Source organism: Molossus molossus, unplaced genomic scaffold (genome assembly GCF_014108415.1).
Source record: "Molossus molossus isolate mMolMol1 unplaced genomic scaffold, mMolMol1.p scaffold_m16_p_1, whole genome shotgun sequence".
Lineage (NCBI taxonomy): Eukaryota > Metazoa > Chordata > Mammalia > Chiroptera > Molossidae > Molossus > Molossus molossus.
In genome coordinates, this window is record NW_023425344.1 from 28415866 (window position 1) to 28440732 (window position 24867).

Sequence of the window (24867 nt, forward strand, 5' to 3'; positions counted from 1 at the left end):
CGACGCCACTAGACTATAGCAACCAATCGCGAGGCAGCTTAAGGTTCCACCGTGTCTGGCGGCTCCGGTGATATGTCATAAATCGTGAGACGGTTTTTTCCTGGGAATTAGATCCCCCGACTGCTAGAAAACAAAAGAGGGAGATGTCGCTGCGCTGCGGGGTCGTCGTCCGCTCCGTGAGGCCCCGGGTGAGCGGCGGGATTTGCAGAATGCGAGCGTGGGGTGGAGGACTCCCATCTCTTCAGTTCGCCCAAAATAAGGCCAACAATTTCTGACCAAGCACTGTTCTAAACTTTTTCCATGTATCATTTAATGCTCCCGACACCCCCATGTGGTAGAGCCTCTGATATTTGCTTGTAGGTTCTCTGGCCCACACTGAGAGCTTTTCGTTCTGTTTATCAGTGATTTGTACCCTGTATTTTTTGGAGTATTATAGAAGCACTATGTTGAGCACCCCTTACTATTTTGTGTTGGACTCTTACTATGTACTACATACCACTCTGAGAACACAAACCAGGGACAAGAACAAGTGATGTAGCAATCGTGCAGCACCATTAACAGGCGCTTTTTATGCATTGAAGATTCTTTTGCGTTAGATGACTGATTCATGAATTTTATAGGTTTTGGGCTATCTTGTCACGTTTGTGTTTAGATCTAGAAGCTGATGGTTTTTTATGGTTAACAAATGTACAGTTGACCCTTGAACAACAATGGTCTGAACTGCAAAGGTCCACTTAGACGGGATTTTTTTTTTTTTTCTATAAGTACCTGCACTGTTTTTGATCTGTGTTGGAGAGTCCAGATGAGAAGGTAGGATTGTGTGCGTTGTCTCAGTTCATTTTATGTAGGGGACTTGAGCAGCCTCGTGTTTTGGTATCTGCAGGGAATATTAAGAGGGAGTGTTAAATAGGTTAAAAGTAAATTATTCCAAACCCCACTAAATAAATGTCATAATGAACTCTTTCTTTAGGTATTTGGAAAATATTTATGCAGTTCAGTCAGAGCAGTAAGTTCCTTGCCAGATGAAAAAAAGGGATTTTTACAGAATGGACCAGACCTTCAAGATTTTGTATCTGGTGATCTTGCAGACAAGAGCACCTGGGATGAATATAAAGGAAACTTAAAACGCCATAAAGGAGAAAGGTAATTGAAATTTTGAGATCATTTTAGTTCCTTAATTGTGCATTATTTTCAAATATAACCAAGCCCTAGAGTATACTTTTATTATTATTTTTTAAATATGTTGTTATTGCCTGGCCGGTGTGGCTCAGTGGTTGAGCATCGACCCATGCACCAAGAGGTCACCCGTTTGATTTCGGTCAGGTTGTGGGCCTGATCCCCAGTGTGTGTGTTGGGGGGGGGGGGTGTGCAGGAGGCTGCCAATCGATGTTCTGTCTTACCGATATTTCCATCTGTCTCTCCCTCTCCCTTCCTTTGTCACTCTAATATAGCAATAAAGAAAAAAAATTAATATGTTTTTATTGATTTCAGAGAGAGGAAAGGAGAGGGGGAGAGAGAAACATTGATGTTGATCCACTGCGTCCTGCATGCCCCCCACTGGGGATCAAACCCACAACCAAGCATGTGTCCTGACCCGGAATCCAACCTGGTGTGACTCCTGGTGTATGGGACAACTTGAACCACACTGGCAGGACCTTAGAGTATATATATATATATTTTAAATATATATATAAATATATATATATTTTAATACCTGAGGGTATTTTTCCATTGATTTTTTTTCAGACAGAGTCGGAGGGAGGGAGGGAGGGAGGGAGGGAGGGAGGGAGAGAGAGAGAGAGAGAGAGAGAAAGAAAGAGAAAGAGAGGGAGAAAGAGAAAGAGAAACATGGGATGTGAGAGAAACACATCAAATGGTTGCCTCCTGCACTACTCCCAGGGGGCAGGGATCCAACCTGCTACCAAGCTAGTGCCCTTGACTGGGAATCGAACCCTTGAATCTGGTTTGCAGGCCTATGCTCTAACCACTGAGCAACTGGCCAGAGCTAAAGTATATTTTTAATCAGACTTGTTAAATCAGACTTGTCTTTTCTTATTCTGAAAAATATAGAATATTGGGTCAGTAGCTTTCATTGGGGAATGAGATGTTCAAAACTTCTTCATTCTTTTTTTATTTTTATTAATTTATTTTTGCTACAGATGTTTCTCTTTTTTCCCCCATTGACACCCTCCTCCCCATCTCCCCCACCCCGTCCCCAGCTTTGTTGTCTATGTCCATTGGTTATGGATAAATGCATATAAGTTCTGTGGTTCATCTCTTCTCCCACACCACTCCCTTCTCTGAGGTTTGTCAGTCTGTACCCCACTTCTATGTCTCTGGGTCTATTTTGTTCATCAGTTTGTTTAGTTCGTTATATTCCACAAATAGGTGAGATCGTGTGATATTTGTCTTTCTCTGCCTGGCTTGTTTCACTTAGCATAATACTCTCCAATTCCCTCCATGTTGTCTCAAAGGATAAGAGATCTTTCTTACAGCTACATAATATTCCATTGTGTATATGTACCACAGCTTTTTTTTTTTTTTTTTAATCCTCACCCGAGGACATTTTTTGTTCAGGTAGAGTGGGAGGGAGAGAGAGGAAGAGAGAGAAACATCGATGTGAAAGGGACACATCGAGTGGCTGCCACCCGCACGACCGACCAGGGCCGGGGACAAACTGCAACCAAGGTACATGCCCTTAGCAGGAACCGAACCCAGGTCTCTCGGGACCGCAGGCCGATGCTCTAACCGCTGAGCCAAACCGGCCAGGGCTACCACAGCTTTTTTATCCACTCATCTACTGATGGACACTTGGGCTGTTTCCAGATCTTAGCTATTGTAAATAGTGCTGCTATGAACATAGGGGTACTTTATGTCTTTGCAAGTGATAGACATGAGTATAGTGCACTGTTAGACATAAATATCAGTGTTTTCTAATGTGTTTGAGCAAGCCTAAATTTGAATCTCTGTTCTTACTCCTATGGCAGAACGTATAAGAGTTAATTCAGGTTTATGGAGGGGGAAAAAAATCTCTTAACTAGGAATTAGTAGATCAAAGTAATTTCAAAGCTGTGATTATTTGAGGAAGTGTTTGTTAATGGATAGTTTTCATTTTCCTCAGGTTAAGACTACCTCCATGGCTAAAGACAGAGATTCCCATGGGGAAAAATTACAATAAACTGAAAAATACTTTGCGGAATTTAAATCTACATACAGTAAGTTGTCAAAGTGCTAAATATTTTTCTTAACCAAAAGTCATACATTTTCTATGTATATGTAACTTAAAAATTAATAAAATATATGTCAGTAACAGCAAAGAAAGTGTTTAGGATGCATTTCTATTGGTAATGGGAATATATTTAAAAATCATTTTCCTGCAAAAGAAACAGAAAGTAATTGAATTTAAATTTCTTAGCTTCTCATTTAATAGTGAAAAAAATAAAAGATTTTCAAAAATAAATAAATAAATAAAAGATTTCCTGCAACTTAGGAAATGAGGGTTTGTTGTTTTATATTACAAATTAAGAACATGCTTGTTGGAAAGAGTATAATGTTAAATGTGAAACTTAACTGTTTAATATATAATTCTTTCAGACGATTTCTTTGCACATGTAAAATATATACATTCATATAGTTTTTAACTTAAAAATGGATCCTAATAAATATATAGTTTGGCAGTTTAACGGCATTTTTGAATAGTGAATTTCTTCATAAGTATGTTACAAAGATGTAGCATGTAAAATGTCTGATCACTTATTTGTTCAACTGGTGAATATTTCCAACCTGATTGTATTCAGTTCCTTTTCATTCACAGGTGTGTGAGGAAGCTCGATGCCCCAATATTGGAGAATGTTGGGGAGGTGGAGAGTATGCCACTGCCACAGCCACAATCATGGTAAGGCCAGTCCCAAACTCCAAAGGTTTAGTCTAGAAATTGAAAGGAAATGTTTTTATGTCTTTCTCCTAAAAATGTGCATTATGTATCTCTAATTAAATTTTTCATTTCGTATGAATTTATGCGGAATGTGTGAAGAAAACAAAACTGACAGAATAAACCAGCCTTTTATGATCTCTCCCTTCTCTGAATAAATATATTATTAATTCTTCCATCAGTCTGACAGTTAATCATGTTCTGTCTTTAGCTATATTTTCTATTAAGTTTTGAAAAAAAAATTAAGTTTCTATTAAGTTTATGGTTGCTTACCTTCTTTTTCTCCCTAACCAACAAGAGTTTATTTTTCTCATGGGTCTTATAGTTGTTGACTGGGGTTCAGTTGATCTTGACTGAGCTAAGCTGGACTCCAGGAAGTAGGTTGGGTTCAGGTCTGCTCTACAGAGCTTTATTTTCCTTGGACCAGAATCTCTTCAAGGTATATATATTCTTATCATAGAGAATGGAAGAAATACAAGAGGGCAAGCCAAACATCTATGCACATTTGAGGTTTCTGCTTGGTCATTGCCTGCTATGATTCTGTTGGCCAAAGTCAGTCATGCAGCCAAGCTAAACATCAGTTGGGATAGAGCATAAGCTCCTCATCTACTGTGTGTGTATGGGGCGGGAGAGGGTAGTTGCAAGTTACATGGCAAATGGTGAGCTGTATAACCTTAATTTGGTGACATAAGAATGGAATTAACACCCTGGCCAGTTTGGCTCAATGGTTAGAGCGTCGGCCTGCAGTCCAGAGAGACCTGGGTTCAGTTCCCGCTAAGGGCATGTACCTCGGTTGCAGTTTGTCCCTGGTCCTGGTTGGGTCATGTGGGTGGCGACCACTCGATGTGTCATCCCTTTCACGTCGATGTTTCTCTCTCTTTCTCTCTTCCTCTCTCTCCCTCCCACTCTATCTGAACAAAAAATGAAAAAATGTCCTCGGGTGAAGATAAAAAAAAAGAGAGAGAACCGGAATTATCAATGCAGTCTACCATATTTATCCAGAGGGGTATGAATATTGAGGTATTGGGATTAAACCTAAATTATGTGCAACTGAAACTTTATACTTCTCTGGGGATGTCTGATAAACTGTCGAGTTGTACCAGCAAGAGGCTATTTATGTGAAGAACTGAGGATTCTTAGGAGATAAAACTCCTTCTGATAATGAAGAGCCAATGAGAAAGCTTATCCAAGTTATACAACCTCAATTCTTAAAGGAAGGAGTAATTTTGAATAGTCCATGATGTAAAATCTCTGGTTTCACCCCTTATCTGGTCCCCTTTCCCACTACTGACTCATAACTGATTCCTGGAGAGAGTTCTTTGTTTCAGTAAAACTCTGACACATTGGGCCTAAGCATCATTGTGGTGAGTTCCCCTCTGAGAGAGTTAAACATAAAGGGGGAGAGGAGCTTTCTCCCCCAAACTGCAACCCTTACTGTGGGCTTTGAAACTCTAGTTTCAAACATCTAGTTTCAGAACATCTGCATGGCTGTCTTACAGGGGAGCAGAACATGGTAGTGACCTGTGGCAGCAGAAGCAGTGTCCTGGAGAAAGAACAATACCCACAGAAAGCAGATTATTAACTTTTTGTGTGTTTTCTGTTTCATCTATTTAATAAGAAGGAACTGTGCCTTCTGTTGAATACTCAGAGATTTGCATATTGATGTGTTAATTATTTTCTCTTAAAATCATTTTATTAATATTAAATAGATATAGAAGAATCTTTTATAACATATGTGTAAGAATACCAGTACAAGAGACACCCTGATACCTCCAGTTTCAGAATAGAGCATTAGCACTATCTTTGAGCCCACCTGTGCAACCCTTGCTAACCCCATCCCCCTTCTTTTTCCCTTAACACCATACTTAATTCTGAGTTTATCATTTCCTTTTCTTTTTAGTTTTACCACATTACATTTGTATCCCTTAACTATACTGGTTAGCTTTGAATGTTTCAAATTTCTTATAAACAGAATCAAATTGTATTCATTGTTTGTAACTTTATTCTATCAATAATATATTCTTGAGGGTCTTCCGGCTACTTGATCTAAATTGTAACATCTCTATTCTAGTTGATGGGTGACACATGTACAAGAGGTTGCAGATTTTGTTCTGTTAAAACTGCAAGAAAACCACCTCCACTGGATGCCAATGAGCCCTACAATACTGCAAAAGCAATTGCAGAGTGGGGTCTGGATTATGTTGTCCTTACATCTGTGGATCGAGATGGTTAGTGTGTCACCATTACCTCTTCCAGAAATTGGCTCTTACTAAGTTGTGACATCATCTTGAGCAGTGGGCTCTCTTGTTTCTAGATATGCCTGATGGAGGAGCTGAACACTTTGCAAAGACTGTATCATACTTAAAGGAAAGGTACTTGTTTTGGCATTTGCTTATGTAATTTAAGGACTTTTTTTTTTACTCATAAATTCAGTTTTTTTAAGGTCTTTACTTTAAAGCAGTGGTTATTAAACTTTTGGGGTGTGTTATAAATCCCTCTGATAATCTGCTGGAAATTCTGTGGTCTTTTCTCTAGAAAAAAGCATTTATGAACATTCAGATACATATTTGCAGAAATTGTAGGGATTCAGGGGCGTCAACTTATCCATGGACCTTTGGTCCATAGATCCCCTCCTTCGTATTTGAGTGCTAGTCTGAACTTTGAGTAATTTTAAAAGTAGTATAAAATTGCAGTCTTCCCAGCACTGATTTTGAATAAATCATCATCTAAATGGAATAAGAATGAGATAAGCTCCCACATTGTTAAAATATGTAAGTCTTGATATAGATTTTATCTATATTAATATGCCCTTGAAATTTTATTATTATTAATCTCATCTATTTAAAAAGCTTTTTTAAAAAAGGAGTTATGCTTATTTTCTATAGCTCAGTGCTAGCCTTGCACCTACACACTTAGTAAATGGTTTTTCAATGATTCCTGCTATATTTTCTACTTAATGTTTTTATGTCATTAAAATTTTTTTGTTTGCAACCCACTAAATTGATTTCACAAACTACTAATGGGTTTCAACTTGAAGTTAACAAACAGTGAGTTAAAGAATGTGTTCTTTCAACATCTTTTATATCCATGAGAATATATATATATATATAGTTCTTTTTCCATCTGTTCTTTCAGGAAACAGCTTCAAAAACTTTGCATTTGGGTTTGTAGAAAAATGTGTCAGCTGTACCAGTCATTTCTACTGCTGTCAGAGAAAGCTGCTCTATGAGCTAGTTCACATTTTGAAGCTTGAATGCATAGACATAGCCAACATAAATAGGAAGATTAATATTTAGTTTGTATTTCATTTAAGCAAAGCTGTTGACTCAGCAACTCAGAATGGTTTTTAAAGCCCATAGCACTTGTGAAATATTTGCCTAGACTCTAGGGGAAGGGAGGAGGGCACTATCTGATGAATTTTAAAAGAAATAAAAAATTAAAGCAATCAAATAATGTTTACATTCACATAGAAATGTCCCAATTTACTTTCTAAAGAATATAAAAATATTTTATATTTAATGTTTTAATACTCATATTTTAATTTTAAATACCTACTTAGTAAAGTTTAAAAATCTACATAATCTTGCCCTGGCTGGTTTGGCACAGTGGTTGGAGCGTCGGCCTGCGGATCAGAGTCATGGGTTCTGTTCCCACTAGGGGCAAGTACCAAAACAGAATTTTTAAAAAATCTATATAATCTCAGATTTTATTCTGATTGCTATTGGCATGCACATGTGTTTTAACCACTGTAAATATTTTTTGATGTTTGGGTTTGTTTATTTTTTCATTTAACCATTCAGATATAAACATTTGTGTATTCATGCTTTTCTTGGTAGGGTTCTAAAGATTACTGTGTTAAAACTGATACAGAATGAGTAGAGTGATTTCTATTTTGAGCAACAGTTATGTCAGTTCTTCTCCTAAATTTGATACTTATCTCCTTTTCCCCTTAGGAATCCAAAAATTCTTGTGGAATGTCTCACCCCTGATTTCCGAGGAGATCTTAAAGCAATAGAAAAAGTCACTCTGTCAGGATTAGATGTATATGCACATAACATAGAAACAGTTCCAGAATTACAGAGGTGATTACCCATGCAAAGTAATGTTGGACAGTTTTCTCACTTTTTTCAAAGGAGAACTTTGTTATTGGCTTTTATAAAGTGAACTTTTTTTTAAAAACAAAAACAATGTACAAATGTCTATTACATAAAAATCAGATAATATAGCTAATGAAAGAATGTGATCATCACCCATATTTCTACCCAGTAATATCAATTTCTAACATCTATGTATACATACTTAAATATTTATACGTGTGTGTTTTGTTAAACACACGATGAGCATCTTTTTTTTTTGATAGTGTATTACCAGTGCCGATGAGTTATTTTTTCAAAGAACAGTTTTCAAAAAAAAAATTATATAGGAGCAATTACTTTGATTGTAATTCTTTTAAAAAGGAGGCGACTTGCCCTGGCCAGTTTTGCTCAGTAGTTAGAGTGTCAGCCCGTGGACCAGAGAGACCTAGGTTCAGTTCCTGCTAAGGGTGCGTACCTCAGTTGCAGTTTGTCCCCAGCCCCATTGGGGTCGTGTGAGTAGCAACCAGTTGATGTGCCTCTCTCACATCGACGTTTCTCTCTCTCTCTCTCTCTCTCTCTTCCTCTCTCTCCCTCCCGCTCTGTCTGAAGATAAATGCAAAAATGTCTTCTGGTGAAAATTACATAGGAGCAATTACTTTGATTGTAATTCTTTTAAAAGGGGGGGGGACTTTTAAAATGCATTTGGCATTAAGACATGCAATAAATGATGCTGAAGAAAAACTGGTATCAGATGTATTTTAAATCTCTTTTAAGAAGTAGACACTGTGTTTCCTTACTTTTTCTAAAAATTTTAGTAGGAATAATTATATTGTTATTCCACATTAATGACTATGTTCGTAGTTGAAAAAAATAAAAATTATTTGAGCCTTCAGACAAGATTAATACATTCATTTTTATTCTTTTTTGTTGTTCAGATAGAGTGGGAGGGAGAAAAGGGGGTAGAGAGAGAGAGAGAGAAACATCGATGTGAAAGGGACACAGAAACATCGATGTGAAAGGGACACATCGAGTGGCTGCTTCTCACATGACCCATCCAGGGCCGGGGACAAATGTAACCAAGGCACACAGCCTCAGCAGGAAACTGAACCTGGGTCTCTGGACCACAGGTCGACGCTCTAACCACTGAGAAACTGTCCAGGGCTTCATTTTATTTTTAGTAAAATATTTGACAGTGGTTTTATTAGCTTCTAGAACTTGAAAGAAGTATGATAAAGAATAACCATCATTTCCACTAAATTATAAACATTAGGGAGTATAACTTAAATTCAGTGGAGAAATACTTTCAGAAAATAATGACTTTAACTCATAAATTGGTTTCCTCTCTTTTCTGTGAACTGGTCTCTGACTAAAAATCACAACCACAACACAAATCGATTACACTTAATAAAGGTGTATTAGAATTTAAACAAATGCTGGTTTAACATCAGCAGCTTTCTATCCATTGGGCCTTGTTCCCATTTAAGCCATGGTGATTTGGCCCCTGTTGAAGTCTGGCACACAGCCTGTTCCAACACCGCCATATCTCGTGATACCACCACCACTGGGTGCCGATTTCCCTGGTTTCACTTAAGAAACATTATCCTTGCCAGTGAAAATTCCAGAATTGTGCTTTTTTTTTTACTAAAGAGATGTCAATGTTGTCTACTCACCAGCAGAGGGCAGCTCAGTCTTTAGGAAAAAAAACCATCATAAAAGTTTCAGACCTAAAATGTGGGTTTAAGTTTAAACAGTTTTTGCTTTGTTCAGTATCTAGATTTTCTTCCACTTTTCTTCCCTTTTTTCTTGACTACCCCTTATAATCACTCATTCTCAGCTTCAGAATTCTGGCTTCTCAACTAGTACTTCATAAATTGAATTACTTTTATTTTAGTTTTCTTTGCCCCAGGCTTGAAAGACTTTAAAAGTTGACGGGTAGGGTGCCCAGTGAAGCCTCACTTTCTGTCCTAAAGTAACAGACATTTGTGCACAAATTCTACCGTTGAATCATATGATGTAATATAATGTCTAGAACATATTTTTCTGGTCCTTCATGGTGCTTTCTTACATAACTATATGCTTAGTTAAGCTTATGGTTATTCTTGCTGACAACAGCCTTGCTGTTTTCAAGGAAAGTTCGCGATCCCAGGGCCAATTTTGACCAGTCTCTACGTGTCCTGAAGCACGCCAAGGAGGTTCGGCCTGATGTTATTTCTAAAACATCTATAATGTTGGGTTTAGGCGAGGTTGACGAGCAAGTATATGCAACAATGAAAGGTAAAGAAATTGAAAAATGAAAACTCTTTCCCATTTAATTTGAATAATAGCAGGAACCCCACTCTGAAAGCCCTGTTGTACTTCCTCCATAGTCTCAGTGAGAATTAAGTACTCTATAAACAGTAACATAAAAAGGAAAGGAAATGTGTTTTATTAGAACTTTGTGAAATGATATGTAGGAACTCAGGATATGAAATTTTCTATCCCATTTTATTTCCTATCCTTTTATCAAGTAAAAACATTACTCTGTCCACTTTTCTTGTTTAGCCGTTAGGCAGTTTTAGAGCCATCCAGTTAACAGGAGCTCTGGCCGGAATAGACAGTTCAAAGATGAGTAAGATGAATCCAGGCCTTTGAGGAAGAGCTTACTGGTAACATTGTCACATAATATGATATATTTTGGACTTTGCTGACCTTAGTCTCATAAGCCCATTTGCCTTGTGCTTTTTTTTTTTTTTAAATATGTTTTTATTGATTAGAGAGAGAGAGAGGAGGTGGGGGGAGAGCCAAACATCGATTGGCTGCCTCCTGCATGCCCCCTACTGGGGATCGAGCCTACAACCCAGGCTTGTGCCCTAACTGGGAATTGAACTGGCGACCTCTCCCAGCATTGGACAATGCCCAACCAACTGAGCCACTTGGGCTTTTTAAATTTTTAAATATAAAAGTTTTTATTTTATCTGAAAGTCTTTGGCCTTCTTGCAGCTCTTTATTGTTTCAAAGAGTAATAAGTTCAAATAGTAATTAAAAACTTCTCCTGCCCAGCAGGTGTGGCTCAGTGGATTGAGCATCATGCCATGGACTGAAAGGTCCCAGTTCGATTCCCGGTCAGGGCACATGCCTGGGTAGCGGGCTCGATCCCCAGTGTAGGGCATGTAGGAGGCAGCGATCAATGTGTCTCTCACATCAATGTTTCTATCTCTATCTCTCTTCCTCTCTCTCTAAAAAATCAATAAAAACTTTTTTTTAAAGCTTCTCTTTACCACAATGCATAGTGTTTTACTAGAAAGATTCTAAAGTCAGAAATCAAATCATATCCCCTAGAGCATATCTTATACATTTAGCAAAAGCCTAATAGAGCATGTCTGTCTATAATATGGGTGTTTTGGGACCTTTGATATACTGTCTCTGCATCTTTTCTGCCTAACGGACTCCTGCTCTAGATACTTTCCAATCCTGTTTTAGCATTTAGTCCATAGTATTGGAGTCGTTCATCCTTATGTCAGCCCCACATGACTGTCAGTCATTACTCTTTTCAGTCCTTACCATATTTCCTGGCATGTAAACACCTTTGAATGGATAGCTCAGGATAAAGTTCACACTATTCTGTAGTAAAATTATGTTCTGGAAAATTATGCTTTTATCTACAATTTTAGCATCATAAAAATACCTGCTAATATAATGTGTGCCTTTTTCCCTCTAGCACTTCGTGAGGCAGATGTGGACTGTTTGACTTTAGGACAGTATATGCAGCCAACAAAGCGCCACCTCAAGGTACAGCTACCATGAATTGCCAAATGCTTGTTGGTAATTTGAATTATATCTTTATTGTCCACAGGTAAAATTACAAAGCTGCTGGCTTTTTAGTAATATATCCCATGTATATTTTCAAGTTCCAGTTTCCATTTTATTGTCTGTGCAAAGTAGCTACACTGGCACTTAATTTACTGCCCCCCAAATTATATGACTTAAATGAACCAAGAAAAAAATTCTGTCTAGTTTATTTTTTTCTTTAATGATTTTAAAGAGAGAGGAAGGGAGAAGGAGAAAGAGATAGAAACATCAATGAGAGAGAATATCAATTGGCCGCCTCCTGCCTGCCTACACTGGGGATTGAGCTCACAACCTGGGCATGTGCCCTGACTGGGAGTCGAACGAGTGACCTCTTGATGCATGGGTTGATGTTCAACCACTGAGCCACACTAGCTGGGCCAAGAAAAAGTATTTTTATTTTATTTTTTTATTTTTATTTTTATTAATTTTTTGTTGTTGTTGTTACAGATGTTTCTCCTTTTTTACCCCATAGGCACCCTCCTCCCCATTCCCCCTGCCCCGTCCCCGGCTTTGTTGTCCATGCCCATTGGTTATGCATATATGCATTAAGTTCTGTGGTTTATCACTTCCCACCCCTCCACCCCTTCTTCTGAGGGATGTCAGTCTGTGCCCTACTTCCATGTTTCTGGGTCTACCGTATTCCTCAGACTGTTATGTTCATTATATTCCGTATATAAGTGAGATCATGTGGTATTTGTCTTTTTCTGATTGGCTTATTTCACTTAGGATAATACTTTCCAGGTCCATCCATGTCGTCTCAAAGGATAAGAGATCTTTCTTTCTTACAGCTGCATAGTACTCCATTGTGTATATGTACCACTGCTTTTTTATCTTCTCATCTACTGATGGACATTTGGGCTGTTTCCAGATCTTAGCTATTGTAAATAGTGCTGCTATGAACATGGGGGTACATATATTCTTCCTGATTGGTGTTTCAGGCTTCTTAGGGTATATTCCTAGAAGCAGGATCACTGGGTCAAATGTAAGTTTAATTTTTAATTTTTTGAGGTAACACCATATTATTTTCCATAGTGGCTGCGCCAGTCTGCATTTCCACCAGCAGTGTACTAGAGTCCCCTTTTCTCCACACCCTTGCCAACACTTGTTGTTTGATGATTTGTTGATGGCAGGGAAAAATATATTTAAATTGGGAAATTGCATTCATTCCTAATTGGTGAGCTTGGGGTTTTTTTTTTAGAGTTATATGAGAGCCAGAGATGAAATAAGAAAAGTCAGTCTTCTTATTTTTGTATTGGATATTTATTCATTCATTCAAGAAACTTTTCCTGACTAGTGACCTTATGCTAGACACAATGCTAAGCAGAAGAAACAAAATGAGTAAGACACAGTCTAGTCTTCAAGAATCTTTTTTTTAAGAGAGAGAATAATTAGGAGACCCAAATATTTATTTATTTATTTATTTATTTATTTATTTATTTATTTATTGTTTAGCAGGAGGGAGAGAGGGAGGAAGAGAGAGAGAAACATTGAGCGGTTGCCACCCACATGACCCCAACCATGGCCAGGGACAAACTGCAACCAAGGTACATGCCCTTAGCGGAAACCGAACCCAGGGCTCTTCGGTCTGCGGGCCGACGCTCTAACCACTAAGCAAAACCGGCCAGGGCAGTCCTCAAGAATCTTATAGGAGTGACTAATTCTTGGTTATACTGGTTAGTCAATAAAGGAGTGATGCAATATACAGTCTCTATAAACAATCTCATTTTCTTTCTCTGTCCTTTGGAATAGCTGATAATAATACAAAATTGATATGTTTCTCCTCCTTTCTAGTTCTTTGTAATTATGTTCTGATAGAATGGCCAGCAGGTAACCAGGAGACAGGTAGTCAGTGAGGAGGGAGAAGAAACCTGGGCACACCTGGATAAATTATGACGTTAAAACCACCTTGGTTTAAAATCATGAATGCATGATTATCAATTTTCTATAGAATCAAAATGATTTATGGAAATTGTAGAATCAGAATTAATTCTTTAAATTTAGGTTGAAGAATACATTACTCCTGAAAAGTTCAAATACTGGGAAAAAGTAGGAAATGAACTTGGATTTCATTATACTGCAAGTGGCCCTCTGGTGCGTTCTTCATATAAAGCAGGTGAGTTAAGACTACAGGGGATGGTTTCATGTAGATCATTACACATTTAAATGATAATAGTTATGGTTGTCTTTTGTGAAAAATTTTTTAAAAGGGGGCTGGGGGGGTTGGGGGAACATCCTTAGGAGATTTGCTCCATAAGGGTCATATTGAGGAAAAAATTACTGTCAAGCCTGGTTGGTTTAATAAATGAAGAATTACCTTACTATGTAATAGCTCAGCTACTATGATGAAAGCAGAAGTAATTAGTTCATTCTATGTGTGGATTTCAATAGTAGGTTATTCAGAAATGACAAAGATCAGTCAAGTCTATAACATGGTTTTCTGGAAAACATACAGTCAGTTGACAGTGACACCAGCTGCATCTCCAAACTCTGAATTTTAGATCAGTTTAAACCCTGACAGGTATCTCTTTGACAGCATTGCTGCTTGCACCATTTTTGTGTTTTTCCTCCCAGAAGCAACAGGAAAAATCCAGAAGATTATTTTCCTTGTAGAACTTTGTAGTATCTTTACTAGCTACAATGCAATTTTTCACCTTTGTAATTTCAACTCATTTTGATCAGTAGTTTGAGCTAATGAAAAACAAACAAACAAAAAAAACTTTTCTAAGAGATTAAAAATCATGTGTAATAGCCCTCAAAAGGTCTATGAGAACATATCTGAAAATAGAATTTAATCCAAAAAATCTTTATGGTGTTTTCCTTGTCAGTTAGACTTAACAATTATAATATTTTGAAGAATAAATAGCTAGTTATTTTTTGGATATGTTTAAACTAAGTTTTTACTATCAATGACTTTTTAAATGACTGTTATATATTAGGGTCTAAATCATAGATATGCTTAAATTTGGCATGAATTCTATTTATAAAAATTAATGTTCAAGTTAAGTAATATTTAGTGTGTTCCTATAAAGAAATTTATTGAGATAATAATATTTTATCCTAGTTACAAAACCCAAGAATTTGATTCAACAGACTGACAGGATGTAGGCTCTTTGGAAATAAATAATTAAAAGTGATTTATCCTTCAAGCAGTGCTGCTGGCAAGCTAAAACTATATATAAAGAATACAAAAAAGAAAAAAAAAATCAGCTTCCAAAGTGGTTAAAGTAGAATACTATCATTTAAAAGGAGTTTTTATTTTATTTTTTTAAGGGAAGTTTCTAACATTTATAAGGAAGTGAATTAGGAACATTTTAATGCTTTTTAAATTACCAGTAAAAGATCAAATTCTGGTTATAGAGCATTAGATTCAGGTGATGGATTAAAATCTGATAATGATACCATTGGTTTTATTCCTATCAGATTTAGATAGAGGTATGGAGCAACACAGATTATTTTCTCCATTACTTGGCTAGTTCATGAGCCTTGGGATTTTTGGTGATCATATATGGATAGGATAGTTGCAGTTCTATTCATTTGTTTATTTTTTATCTTCAGATAGAGTGGGTGGGAGAGAGAAAGAAACATTAATGTGAGAGATACACATTGATCAGTTGCCTCCCGTACGACCCTGACCAGGGCCAGGGACCGAGTCACAGGTACATGCCCTTGACCGGAATCGAACCCGAGACTCTTTGGCCTGTGGGCTGACACTCTAACTGCTGAGCCAAACAGGCCCGGACTCTAATCATATATTTAGATGACAATAATCAGACTCTGCATGAAATCAGACCCACAGTTCTGAGCTCTGCCAGTAAGCATTGTGTTGTAACAGTGATAGACTAAATGGAACCCTAATTACCTGAAAAGTGTTTGTGTCCCCTCTAAGCAGCTAACTTATTGCAGAGGCACAACTTAGGAGGTGGAGGGGAAGCCCATTATAAATGATCAGCTCTTGTTTCCCTAGAGGGGAGTGAGCTAAAGAGATTCCATCAGATGAGTCTGCTCTACTGCTACAAGGCCTGTTTTATAAACATCAGATCTAGGCTAATAATGTAGCTGAATTGCTCTCTGAAATGAATTGTGCCAACAGCAACACTTTTGTCAGTGATGAGGAATAGACAGTGCACATAGTGTGGAATAAATGTACAGAAGGTGACCCCTAGATACGATAGGGTCACTCTTTATAATACTGAGCTACTAGAAAGAATAATAGTATATGATGATTTCATTCATATGTGGAATTTAATGAACAAACTGAACTAACAAGCAAAATAGAGACAGACTCATAGATAGAGAGCAGACAGACAGCTTTGGTGGTTGGGGTGGATTTGGAGAGGAAGGAAGGATTGAGCAAAAAAGAAAAAAAAGAGAGAAAGAACTCATGGACATGGACAGCAGTGTGGTAATTGCCAGTGAGGGGGTGAGTAGAGGTGAAAGAGGATATAAATAAATGGTGATGGAAAAAAACTAAAATAAAGAGAGAGAAAAAAGAAGAATAGAGACTATAGTGATAATAAAAAAATTTTTGTTAAGAATAATGACTAGCCCTGGCTGGTTTGGCTCAGCAGTTGGAGCATTGGCCCGAGGACCAAAGAGTCGCGAATTTGATACAGGTCAAGGCCACGTACCTCGGTTTCAGTTCAGTCTAGCCCTAGTCGGGGTAGTGCAGGAGGCAACCAGTCAACGTGTCTCTCTCACATCGATGTTTTTCTCTCTCTTTCTCTCTCTCACCCTCCCTCCCTCCCACTGTATCTGAAGATAAATGGAAAAGTATTCTTGGGTGAAAATTTAAAAAAAAAGAATAATGACTAATCATTGTTGGGGAAAGAGCCAAAGATATAGAAGATCCTATTGCCATTGAGATTTGAAAAGAGAGAAATGCCAATAACACAAAAGTCTTCTTTAAAGGGAAACACTGAAGCCCAGCCAGAGTGGCTTAGTTGGTTGAGTGTTGTCCTGTGCATTGTAAGGTTGCCGGTTCCATTCCAAGTCAGGGCACAAACCTGGGTTGCAGGTCCTGTCCCCAGTCGGGAAACTTACGGAAAGCAATGGATTTATGTTTCTCTCTCACATTGATGTATCTCTCTCTCTCTCTCTCTCTCTCTCTCTCTCTCTCTCTCTCTCTGTCTCTCTTCCTCTCTCTAAGCATGTCCTCAAGTAGGATTAACCCAAAAAAAGGGGGGGGGACACTGAAGTGTAATTATTCTGAAATTGATATTAATATATTTTCATTTTTCCTAAATAGGTGAATTTTTCCTGAAAAATTTAGTGGCTAAAAGAAAAACAAAAGCCCTCTAACACTTAACAAGACATTCAAGATCACAGGAATTGTTAAAATTTGGGATTTTGTTTGTTAACAGAGGTGGTGGCAGAATGCATATACTTCACTGGATGAACCCCAATTTTTTGTTTTAAGAAAAATGTCAATAAGCTGTGCATATTTAATTATAGTAATTTATTTGTCTTTTAGCATATCTTTTTTGTCTCAATAAACAATCGCTTGCTATAATGAAATTATAAAACATCGTTGTAAGAGTTAACTGTTATAGTGTAATTAAAAAATACTTTAAAAACTTCTAGAAAACCTTAAGCCTCTGGTACCTGTGCAGCATGAACACATTGCATTTGTGGTCTTTGACACACCATGATGAAACAATCTTTATAGATTGAGACTAAGATCAGATTACTTACAAATAGCATATATTCTTTACATAACAGTATAACATCATTGGAATAATTTATAAAGACTTAAGAGTTTTAATGTTGATTTTTACACTGATTTAACTACTTTATACCTGCAACATAGTTTTGCATTGATTACTAGTTTAGGACCTCTGTGAAAGCAGGCCATGGTGTTGTCCAAGACAGGGAAATATAACCCGAAAATAGTTTGCTACATCTACATGCACTTTCCCTTTTATTCCTCACACCACTCTGGTCAGGGGGTTGTATATATAATAGTAATGATCTGAGTAAGGAATTTTTTACCTAACTTTTGACTCTGAATCCTATCTTTTTTCCACATCTCACAAAGGAAGTTTTAGGTGACTATATTGTAAAATATGTAATGTGGATAGCCAATTCTGTTTTGAATTTTAAAATATATGAACTAGTATTTTTATAAAAATAATGCATAACTGAAAATTAGTTACATTTTAATTAACTCATGGGAATCATATGTACTTTGATTCACTTTATAGATCCTAGTAAATTTTGCTGTGTAGAATTAACTCTGCTTTAAATTTAAACATCTCTGACAACCATCCTCCCTAAAATCTATTCTTTCACAGGAATAATAGATTAGACTCTGATGTTTCCTAATTTTGCACAATGGAGGCAAATGGGAATAAACCATTTTAGCAGAACAATCTTTTATGGCAAATGAAATTTTCATGAAATCCCAATGTAAAATAATTAAAATGGCATTTTATTAGCACAGTGTATGTTCAAGTTTCAGATTGTTGACAACTATATATAAAAATAATGGCTGATAAAATGAATACTATTTTGATACAAATGTGAAATTGAGAGTCATTTGCAGTCTTGTGAGCCTCAGCAGTGTATTTATTCCTTTGTTTATTTTGGTTACACAGTAATGAGAAAAATCCTGACTGACATAGCTAAGTAATAGTAAACTATAACAAAATTTAAAACACCTCATCAGGCAACCTCACAATATTCTCCAGTTAAACTTAATCCAAAAACTTGAAAGGAATAGCAGGAAATGTTTGTTTCAAAGTGGGATCACAAATAGTCTCTTCTGGATTTGTTATTCATTCACTCACTGTTGCATAACTGACCATTATATTGTGATTAGAATGTGACCAACTGCCCTGGCCAGTTTGGCTCAGTGGTTAGAGCGTCGGCCCACAGACCAGAAATGCCCGGGTTCTGTTCCCGCTAAAGACACGTACCACGGTTGCTGTTTGTCCCTGACCACAGTCGGGGTCGTGTGAGTGGCGACCACTCCATGTGTCTCTCACATCAAGATGTTTCTCTCCCACCCTCTCTCCCTCCTGCTCTATCTGAAGATAAGTGCAAAAATATCCTCGGGTGAGAATTTTTAAAAAAGAATATGAGGCCAACTGCCTGGGTCTTGCTGGACATTTGAATGTGGTGAACATGCTATAGAGGTATACTCCCTTGCACAACTGAACCAGAATGTACAGGCTTGAATTTTTTTTTTAATCCTCACCCAAGGATATTTTTCCACTGATTTTTAGATAGAATTGGGAGGGAGAGAGAGAGAGAAAGAGAGAGAGAGAGAAGCATCCATGTGAGGGAGACATGCCAATTGGTTGTGTCCCATACAACCCAACCGGAGCCAGGGACTGAACCTGCAACTGAGGTACGTGCCCTTGACGGGGAATCAAAGCCAAGACTCTTCAGTCTGCAGACCAATGTTCTAACCACTGAGCAAAACTGGCCAGGGCCAAGCTTGAATTTTAAAAGGCCAGGGCAGAACTTTGACCTTACTGAACAGTGATGCATTAATAAGCACATTTAAATGCACAGACATGGCAGGAGAGCTCTACAAAAAATTTTTTTTTCTTTACTGATTTTAGAGAGAGGAAAAGAGAGGGAGAGAGAGATAGAAACATCAATGAAAGAACATTGATTGGCCGCCTCCTTATGCCCCCTACTGGGGATCAGGCCCACAACCTGGGCATGTGCCCTGACTGGGAATCAAACTGGCAACCTTTCGGTGCATGGGTCGATGCTCAACTAGTGAGCCACCCCAGCTGGGCCACAGAAATTCTTGATTGGGCAGCACAAGTTAATATATCAGTGGTCTCCCAATGTATCAAAATTTATGTGCCCATTTCAGTATGTCTACTGTTTTTATTTCTGTAGCATAAATGGTGTTTTTTAAAAAAAAAATGAAAGTGATAAATGCAGATTGTTTTTAAGAAAACTAGTACAGGAATCAGCCTACGGACCAGAGAGTCCCGGGTTCGTTTCCCACTAGGGGTACGTACAGGAGTGTCTGCCCCTTTTCCAACCACTGAACCAGCCAATTCTGAAACTCATCTCCTGTTTGGTGAGATAATAAATGTCTTTATTTATTTATTTATTTATTTATTTATTTATTTATTTATTTATTTATTTTTTAATCCTCACCCGAGGACATTTTTTCAATATTTTGTTCAGATAGTGTGTAAGACAGAGAGAGAGAATCATCGATGTGAAAGGGACACATCTAGTGGTTGCCACCTGCACAACCCAGCCAGGGCCGGGGACAAACCACAACCGAGGTACGTGCCCTTAGCGGAAACCGAACCCGGGTCTCTCTGAACCGCAGGCCGACGCTCCAACCGCTGAGCCAAACTGGCCAGGGCGATAAATGTCTTTATTAATGAAACCAGTTTAAATAGGCGTTTTTCTTAACCGAAGCTGAAAGCATCTTAACTTTAGAGGTACTATTACATTAAGAAATGTGAGCACCAGTGGCCATAGGCAGAAAATGGAGAAATCACCACAAAGAGAAATTCAGAATGTAATTAGTGCAAAATAGCAGGAGCAGCAGTTGAGAGGGATGTGTCCATGTCCTTCATCCCGCTGGGGATTCCCAGCAGCTCGGAAGCCACACCTACACACTCGAACATACATTTATGCTAATGATATACCATTTTAATGTATTTTACTTTGGGTTTCCATGAAAATTTTATATGGCAATGATTCTCTTGCTAAAATTTTAGCTACTACATTTAAATTTTCAAGAGCTCTTTAATTATTCCATTTAAAAAAATAGCATCCTGTTCTTGTTTCTTAGCTACAGTTTCTATTTTCTCTCTAAAGATAATTAGTTTTTTAAGTTGGGGTTCTGTGCATTGAACGTTGCCTGTTTCCTTTGTTTTGGTCTCTGCCTTTTGCATTGAAGGCTCTCCTCAAATGCCTAGTGATGGTCCTTGGCTCTCCATGCATACTGGTGTTAAGCCACTCAAAAGCTAACTGGAAGCTGGGGTGGGGGAGCCATCGACCAGTCAGAGAAAGACAAATACCGTATGATCTCGCTTATATGTGGAATCTAATGAACAAAAAATAAACTGACCAAAATAGAACCAGAGGCATGGATACATGGAACAGACTGACAGCTGTCAGAAGGGAGGGGAGACTGGTTGAAAGAAGGTGAAGGAATTAGCCAAAGAATAAAGAATATATATGTCATATAAACCCTGACAACAGTGTGGTGATAGCCAGAGGCAGAGGATGGGGGCTAGGGGTGGAGGTAGGCAAACTTGGGGAAAATGTGGAGGGAAAGAGACCTTGCTTGGGGCAATAGGCACACTGCAGTGTGCAGATGATGGTTCACTGAGTTGTACACTTGAAATCTGTATGGTTTTGCAAACCAATGTCACCTCAATAAATTCAGTTGAACACAAAACTTCACTATAGAGTATGTGCGTGCGTGTGTGTGTGTGTGTGTGTGTGTGTGTGTAGGGGGTAGGGTTGAACTGGATTCTTCTTTTCAAATTCTGGTCTGAGGATTTTTTTTTTTTAATCCTCACCCGAGGACATTTTTCCATTTTTTGCACAGATAGAGTGGGAGGGAGAGAGAGGAAGAGAGAAAGAGAGGGAAACATCGACGTGAAAGGGACACATCGAGTGGCTGCCACCCGCACGACCAACCAGGGCCGGGGACAAACTGCAACCGAGGTATGTGCCCTTAGCGGGAACCGAACCCGGGTCTCTCCGGACCGCAGGCGGATGCTCTAACCGCTGAGCCAAACCGGCCAGGGCTGAGGATATTTTTTAAATTGACTTAGAGAGAGGAAAGGCGAGAAAGAGAGAGAAACAGATCGGTTACCTCTCATATGGGCCCTAACTGGGGATTGAACCCAAAGCCATTCAAATGATCTTACCTTGAACATTATAAACCTGGCTGTCGGGATTCTCAGGGCCAGATGGATAGAAGCAAGTAGAAAAGGGGAACGGGGGTCTTTCTGGTCAACATGCAGGTTTTAATTTAGTTCTTTTTCCAGTCTGGAATCTCACTAACACTCTCCCCAAGCTTGAAACCTTCTGATTCTACTCCTCCTAAAAATAAACCTCTTAATATCCTATGAAAGTAAGGGGCGGGAAAGGTTCTTTCTTGGCATGGGATAGGGTAGAGACTTGGGTGCATCTAACTGTTCCTTATACAATCTTCCACCTCAGTCCTGTTTTCAGGCACATATCTCAACTCCACCTTTTGTGGTGTCTGGTGCCTCTAATTCTTGAGATCTTCTCTGGGGCCAATTACCTACATCTAGAAGGCAGTCCTTCGTGTGCCATTGAAGTTTCTGCTTGCTCTTCTTTGTAGTAGTTCCTCAGCCTCCTGTTGCTGTCTACCTTCTAAAAATTGGTTGGCATCTCTCACCCACTGGTGCCTCCTTTCCCATTCTGTTGTCCCTGTCTGTTTATAGCTTTCTTATTCCTTTACTGCCATTTTAGTAAAGTTTCAGCAGAGAATGAAAACAGAGCATGTCTTTAATTCAACACTTGTAACCTGAAATCCAGAGTCTTTGGACCTGCTGGCTTTACTTTAGGGCAAAGAGGTAGCTGGAGTAAACAAACTTTGTGCCCACACTGCATTTTACTTTTATCATTAATAGCTATTTTCATATTTAATAAGTTACTTCTTTCTGTGGTTTAGCTTCTTTACAAGCTTGGTTTCATTCATCTATATCCTCCATTTCTTAGCACCTCACAGCATCTGCCTTATAGTACAGACACCTCATTTGAAATATTTTAAAATAGGGTTACCTGAATGTGAATACAAATGAGCTTACCTGGGCAGCTAGACCTTAACTTCACTAGCTTGTGTTGCTGAACCCTACCCTCTCTTCCCCATCCACAGCCTCCTGTAGAACCTCAGTCCCCTTTCTAGTAAGTAGTTGGGAGTCCCCAGGAGGCCGAAGGGCATGTAATCACATCCTTCTCGGCTGTTGCACACGCTGTTTTGCCCTATCCACCTTCTGATTCTTTCCTTGGGATGTTATTGCATCATTCTGCCTAAGGGCACAGGTACCCAGTGCTCTTTCTGATACCTCTAAAATTAGGATGCTTTCCATTTCAAGTTAGAAAAGCTCCTAATTCAAACTGTTGTGACCTTGAGCAAGTTATTAATCCTTCTAGCCTTCTGCCCTTCATGTGAAAATGAGGACAGCACTTATCTCAAAGGATTATGTGAGGAATAGCTGAGGAAATACACCCAACGGGCTTAGCATAGTACCTTGTCCTGTAATGCTCAGTGCTAATTACTGTTCTCTTAGTGATTCCAGAACCTAAAAGTGGCTCTAGTTCAGTGGGACCAGCTTGTCATGTTGTCTAACAGGAGTGCCCATCACCTGCCAGCCACTGGGCCTGTCCATAAGATCTTTGTGTAAACATTGATCTCATGTAATCCTTACAACTTTTTAATTTTTTTTTTTCCTTTATTGATTTTAGAGAGAGAAGTGAGAGGGAGAGATAGAAACATCGATCAGAGAGAACATCAGTTGGCCGCCTCCTGCATGCCCCCGACTTGGGATCGGGCCCGCAACCTGGGCATGTGTCCTGACCAGAAATCAAACTGGCAACCTCTTGGTGCATGGGTTGACACTCAACCAGAGCCACACTGGCCGGACACTTACAACTTTTAAGTTAGAGATGAATTATCTCTATTTTACAGATGAGGAAAATAAGGTTTTCAGGTAACTCAGCCAAGCATTCACATGCTAACGTGTAATGCATTTAAAATATAAAGCCAGAAGTTTGAAGTAGAATAATAGATGATTTTTAGAGAGCACATTGTGAGAGAAAGAGATTTTAATTTTTTATATACTCTTCTGTATCTATCTGAATAATTTTTACCATTTCCATGTATGATTTTGTTTTAATTATTAGCTAATAATCTCACCAAAATATATTGCCCCCCACCACCAAAAAATGCTAAGTAAAACTGAAACTATGTATCAAAAAAAAATTTTAATGGTCTTAAATTTTCTTAGTAGAACAAAAGGGGCTAACTACATTTTTGCAACGTTGCAGTTTTCAAATTGCTGTTGTTACCACCCCAGTTCTTTGTTTTCTTTTCCTCCCCACCAAAAACATCAAGTTTACAAGGCTCTATGAGCCATCTTTGGCCTAGTTTCCTCCACTTACCAATTCTCTTAGCTTTTAATCAGTATTTTACACATTTTTTAAAAAACCAATCCTAGGCATTGAAACATGCTACAAAAAGAATACCTAATTCAATCTGCTTTAGCAAGATGTTTTGGGATTATAATCCTTTTAGTAGAATATAAAATTATTAAGCAGAACACAAGAATATTTTTAAGCAGAAATGTAAGGCAAATTCTAATAAATTAGCTCATCCTCACTTTCAAATCTATGAGTTGAGGGCTCAGCTTATGTTCACACATTCTGCTGTTGGTTTTTTTCAGGAGTCCACCAAGTTTTTCTTGAAGAACCAGATAGCAAATATTTGAGGCTTTTCAGGCTAGGGAGTAAAATTGAGGGCTTAAATAAGAATTTAAAATGTAATTATGTAAAAATGTTAAAAAATAAATTTCTAGCTCACAGGCGGCTGGCCAGATTTGTCTCATGAGCTAGTTTGCTGATATCGAGTCTATTTGTTAAATTCCTTCCCTTTCTTGCATCATCTGGAAGTATGATGTAATGCCCTTTTCTCAAAAAGGAGTGATTTTTTTCCTGTCTAATGTCAGACTGTCATGACTCATTAGTTACTTGCACTGTAACAAAAATACACCCACACAGTTGTTTATGCAGAATAGTTTATTTATATATTTGATATCTGTACAGATGTCTTTGTCCTTATCTTTATATTTGTCTCTGTATTCTTACTGAACCTCATTAATTCCTAAGGGATAAGGCCTGTATCTGTTTAACTCAGTTTGTAACTCGTAGCATAAGCATCAAATGGACATCTGACACATCTCAGCAATAATAAAACAGAAGAGAAAACAATCGAACATAAGTCAACAAGAGATACAAGAAAAAAGCAGGTGGAAATACATAAAAAAATTCTTCTTTTAGGATTAAGCTATA

At 38.1% G+C, this 24867-nt stretch overlaps 1 protein-coding gene across 2 annotated transcripts; it reads left to right on the forward strand.

The window, feature by feature from the left end:
* Positions 1-82: 82 nt before the first annotated feature.
* Positions 83-17375, forward strand: LIAS (lipoic acid synthetase). 2 transcript variants are annotated; one of them, XM_036269962.1, is made up of 11 exons: positions 83-188; positions 971-1143; positions 3122-3215; positions 3815-3895; positions 6003-6159; positions 6246-6303; positions 7885-8013; positions 10136-10281; positions 11705-11775; positions 13837-13948; positions 17081-17375. In XM_036269962.1, the coding sequence occupies exons 1-11, from the start codon at positions 144-146 to the stop codon at positions 17131-17133; spliced, it is 1119 nt and encodes a 372-aa protein (XP_036125855.1). In that variant the 5' UTR covers positions 83-143; the 3' UTR covers positions 17134-17375. The 2 variants fall into 2 exon arrangements, with proteins under 2 accessions (XP_036125855.1, XP_036125863.1); XM_036269970.1 differs by lacking the exons at positions 6003-6159; positions 6246-6303; positions 7885-8013; ... (2 more) ...; positions 13837-13948; positions 17081-17375 and having other exon boundaries at positions 3798-3899.
* The last annotated feature ends 7492 nt before the right edge of the window (positions 17376-24867 follow it).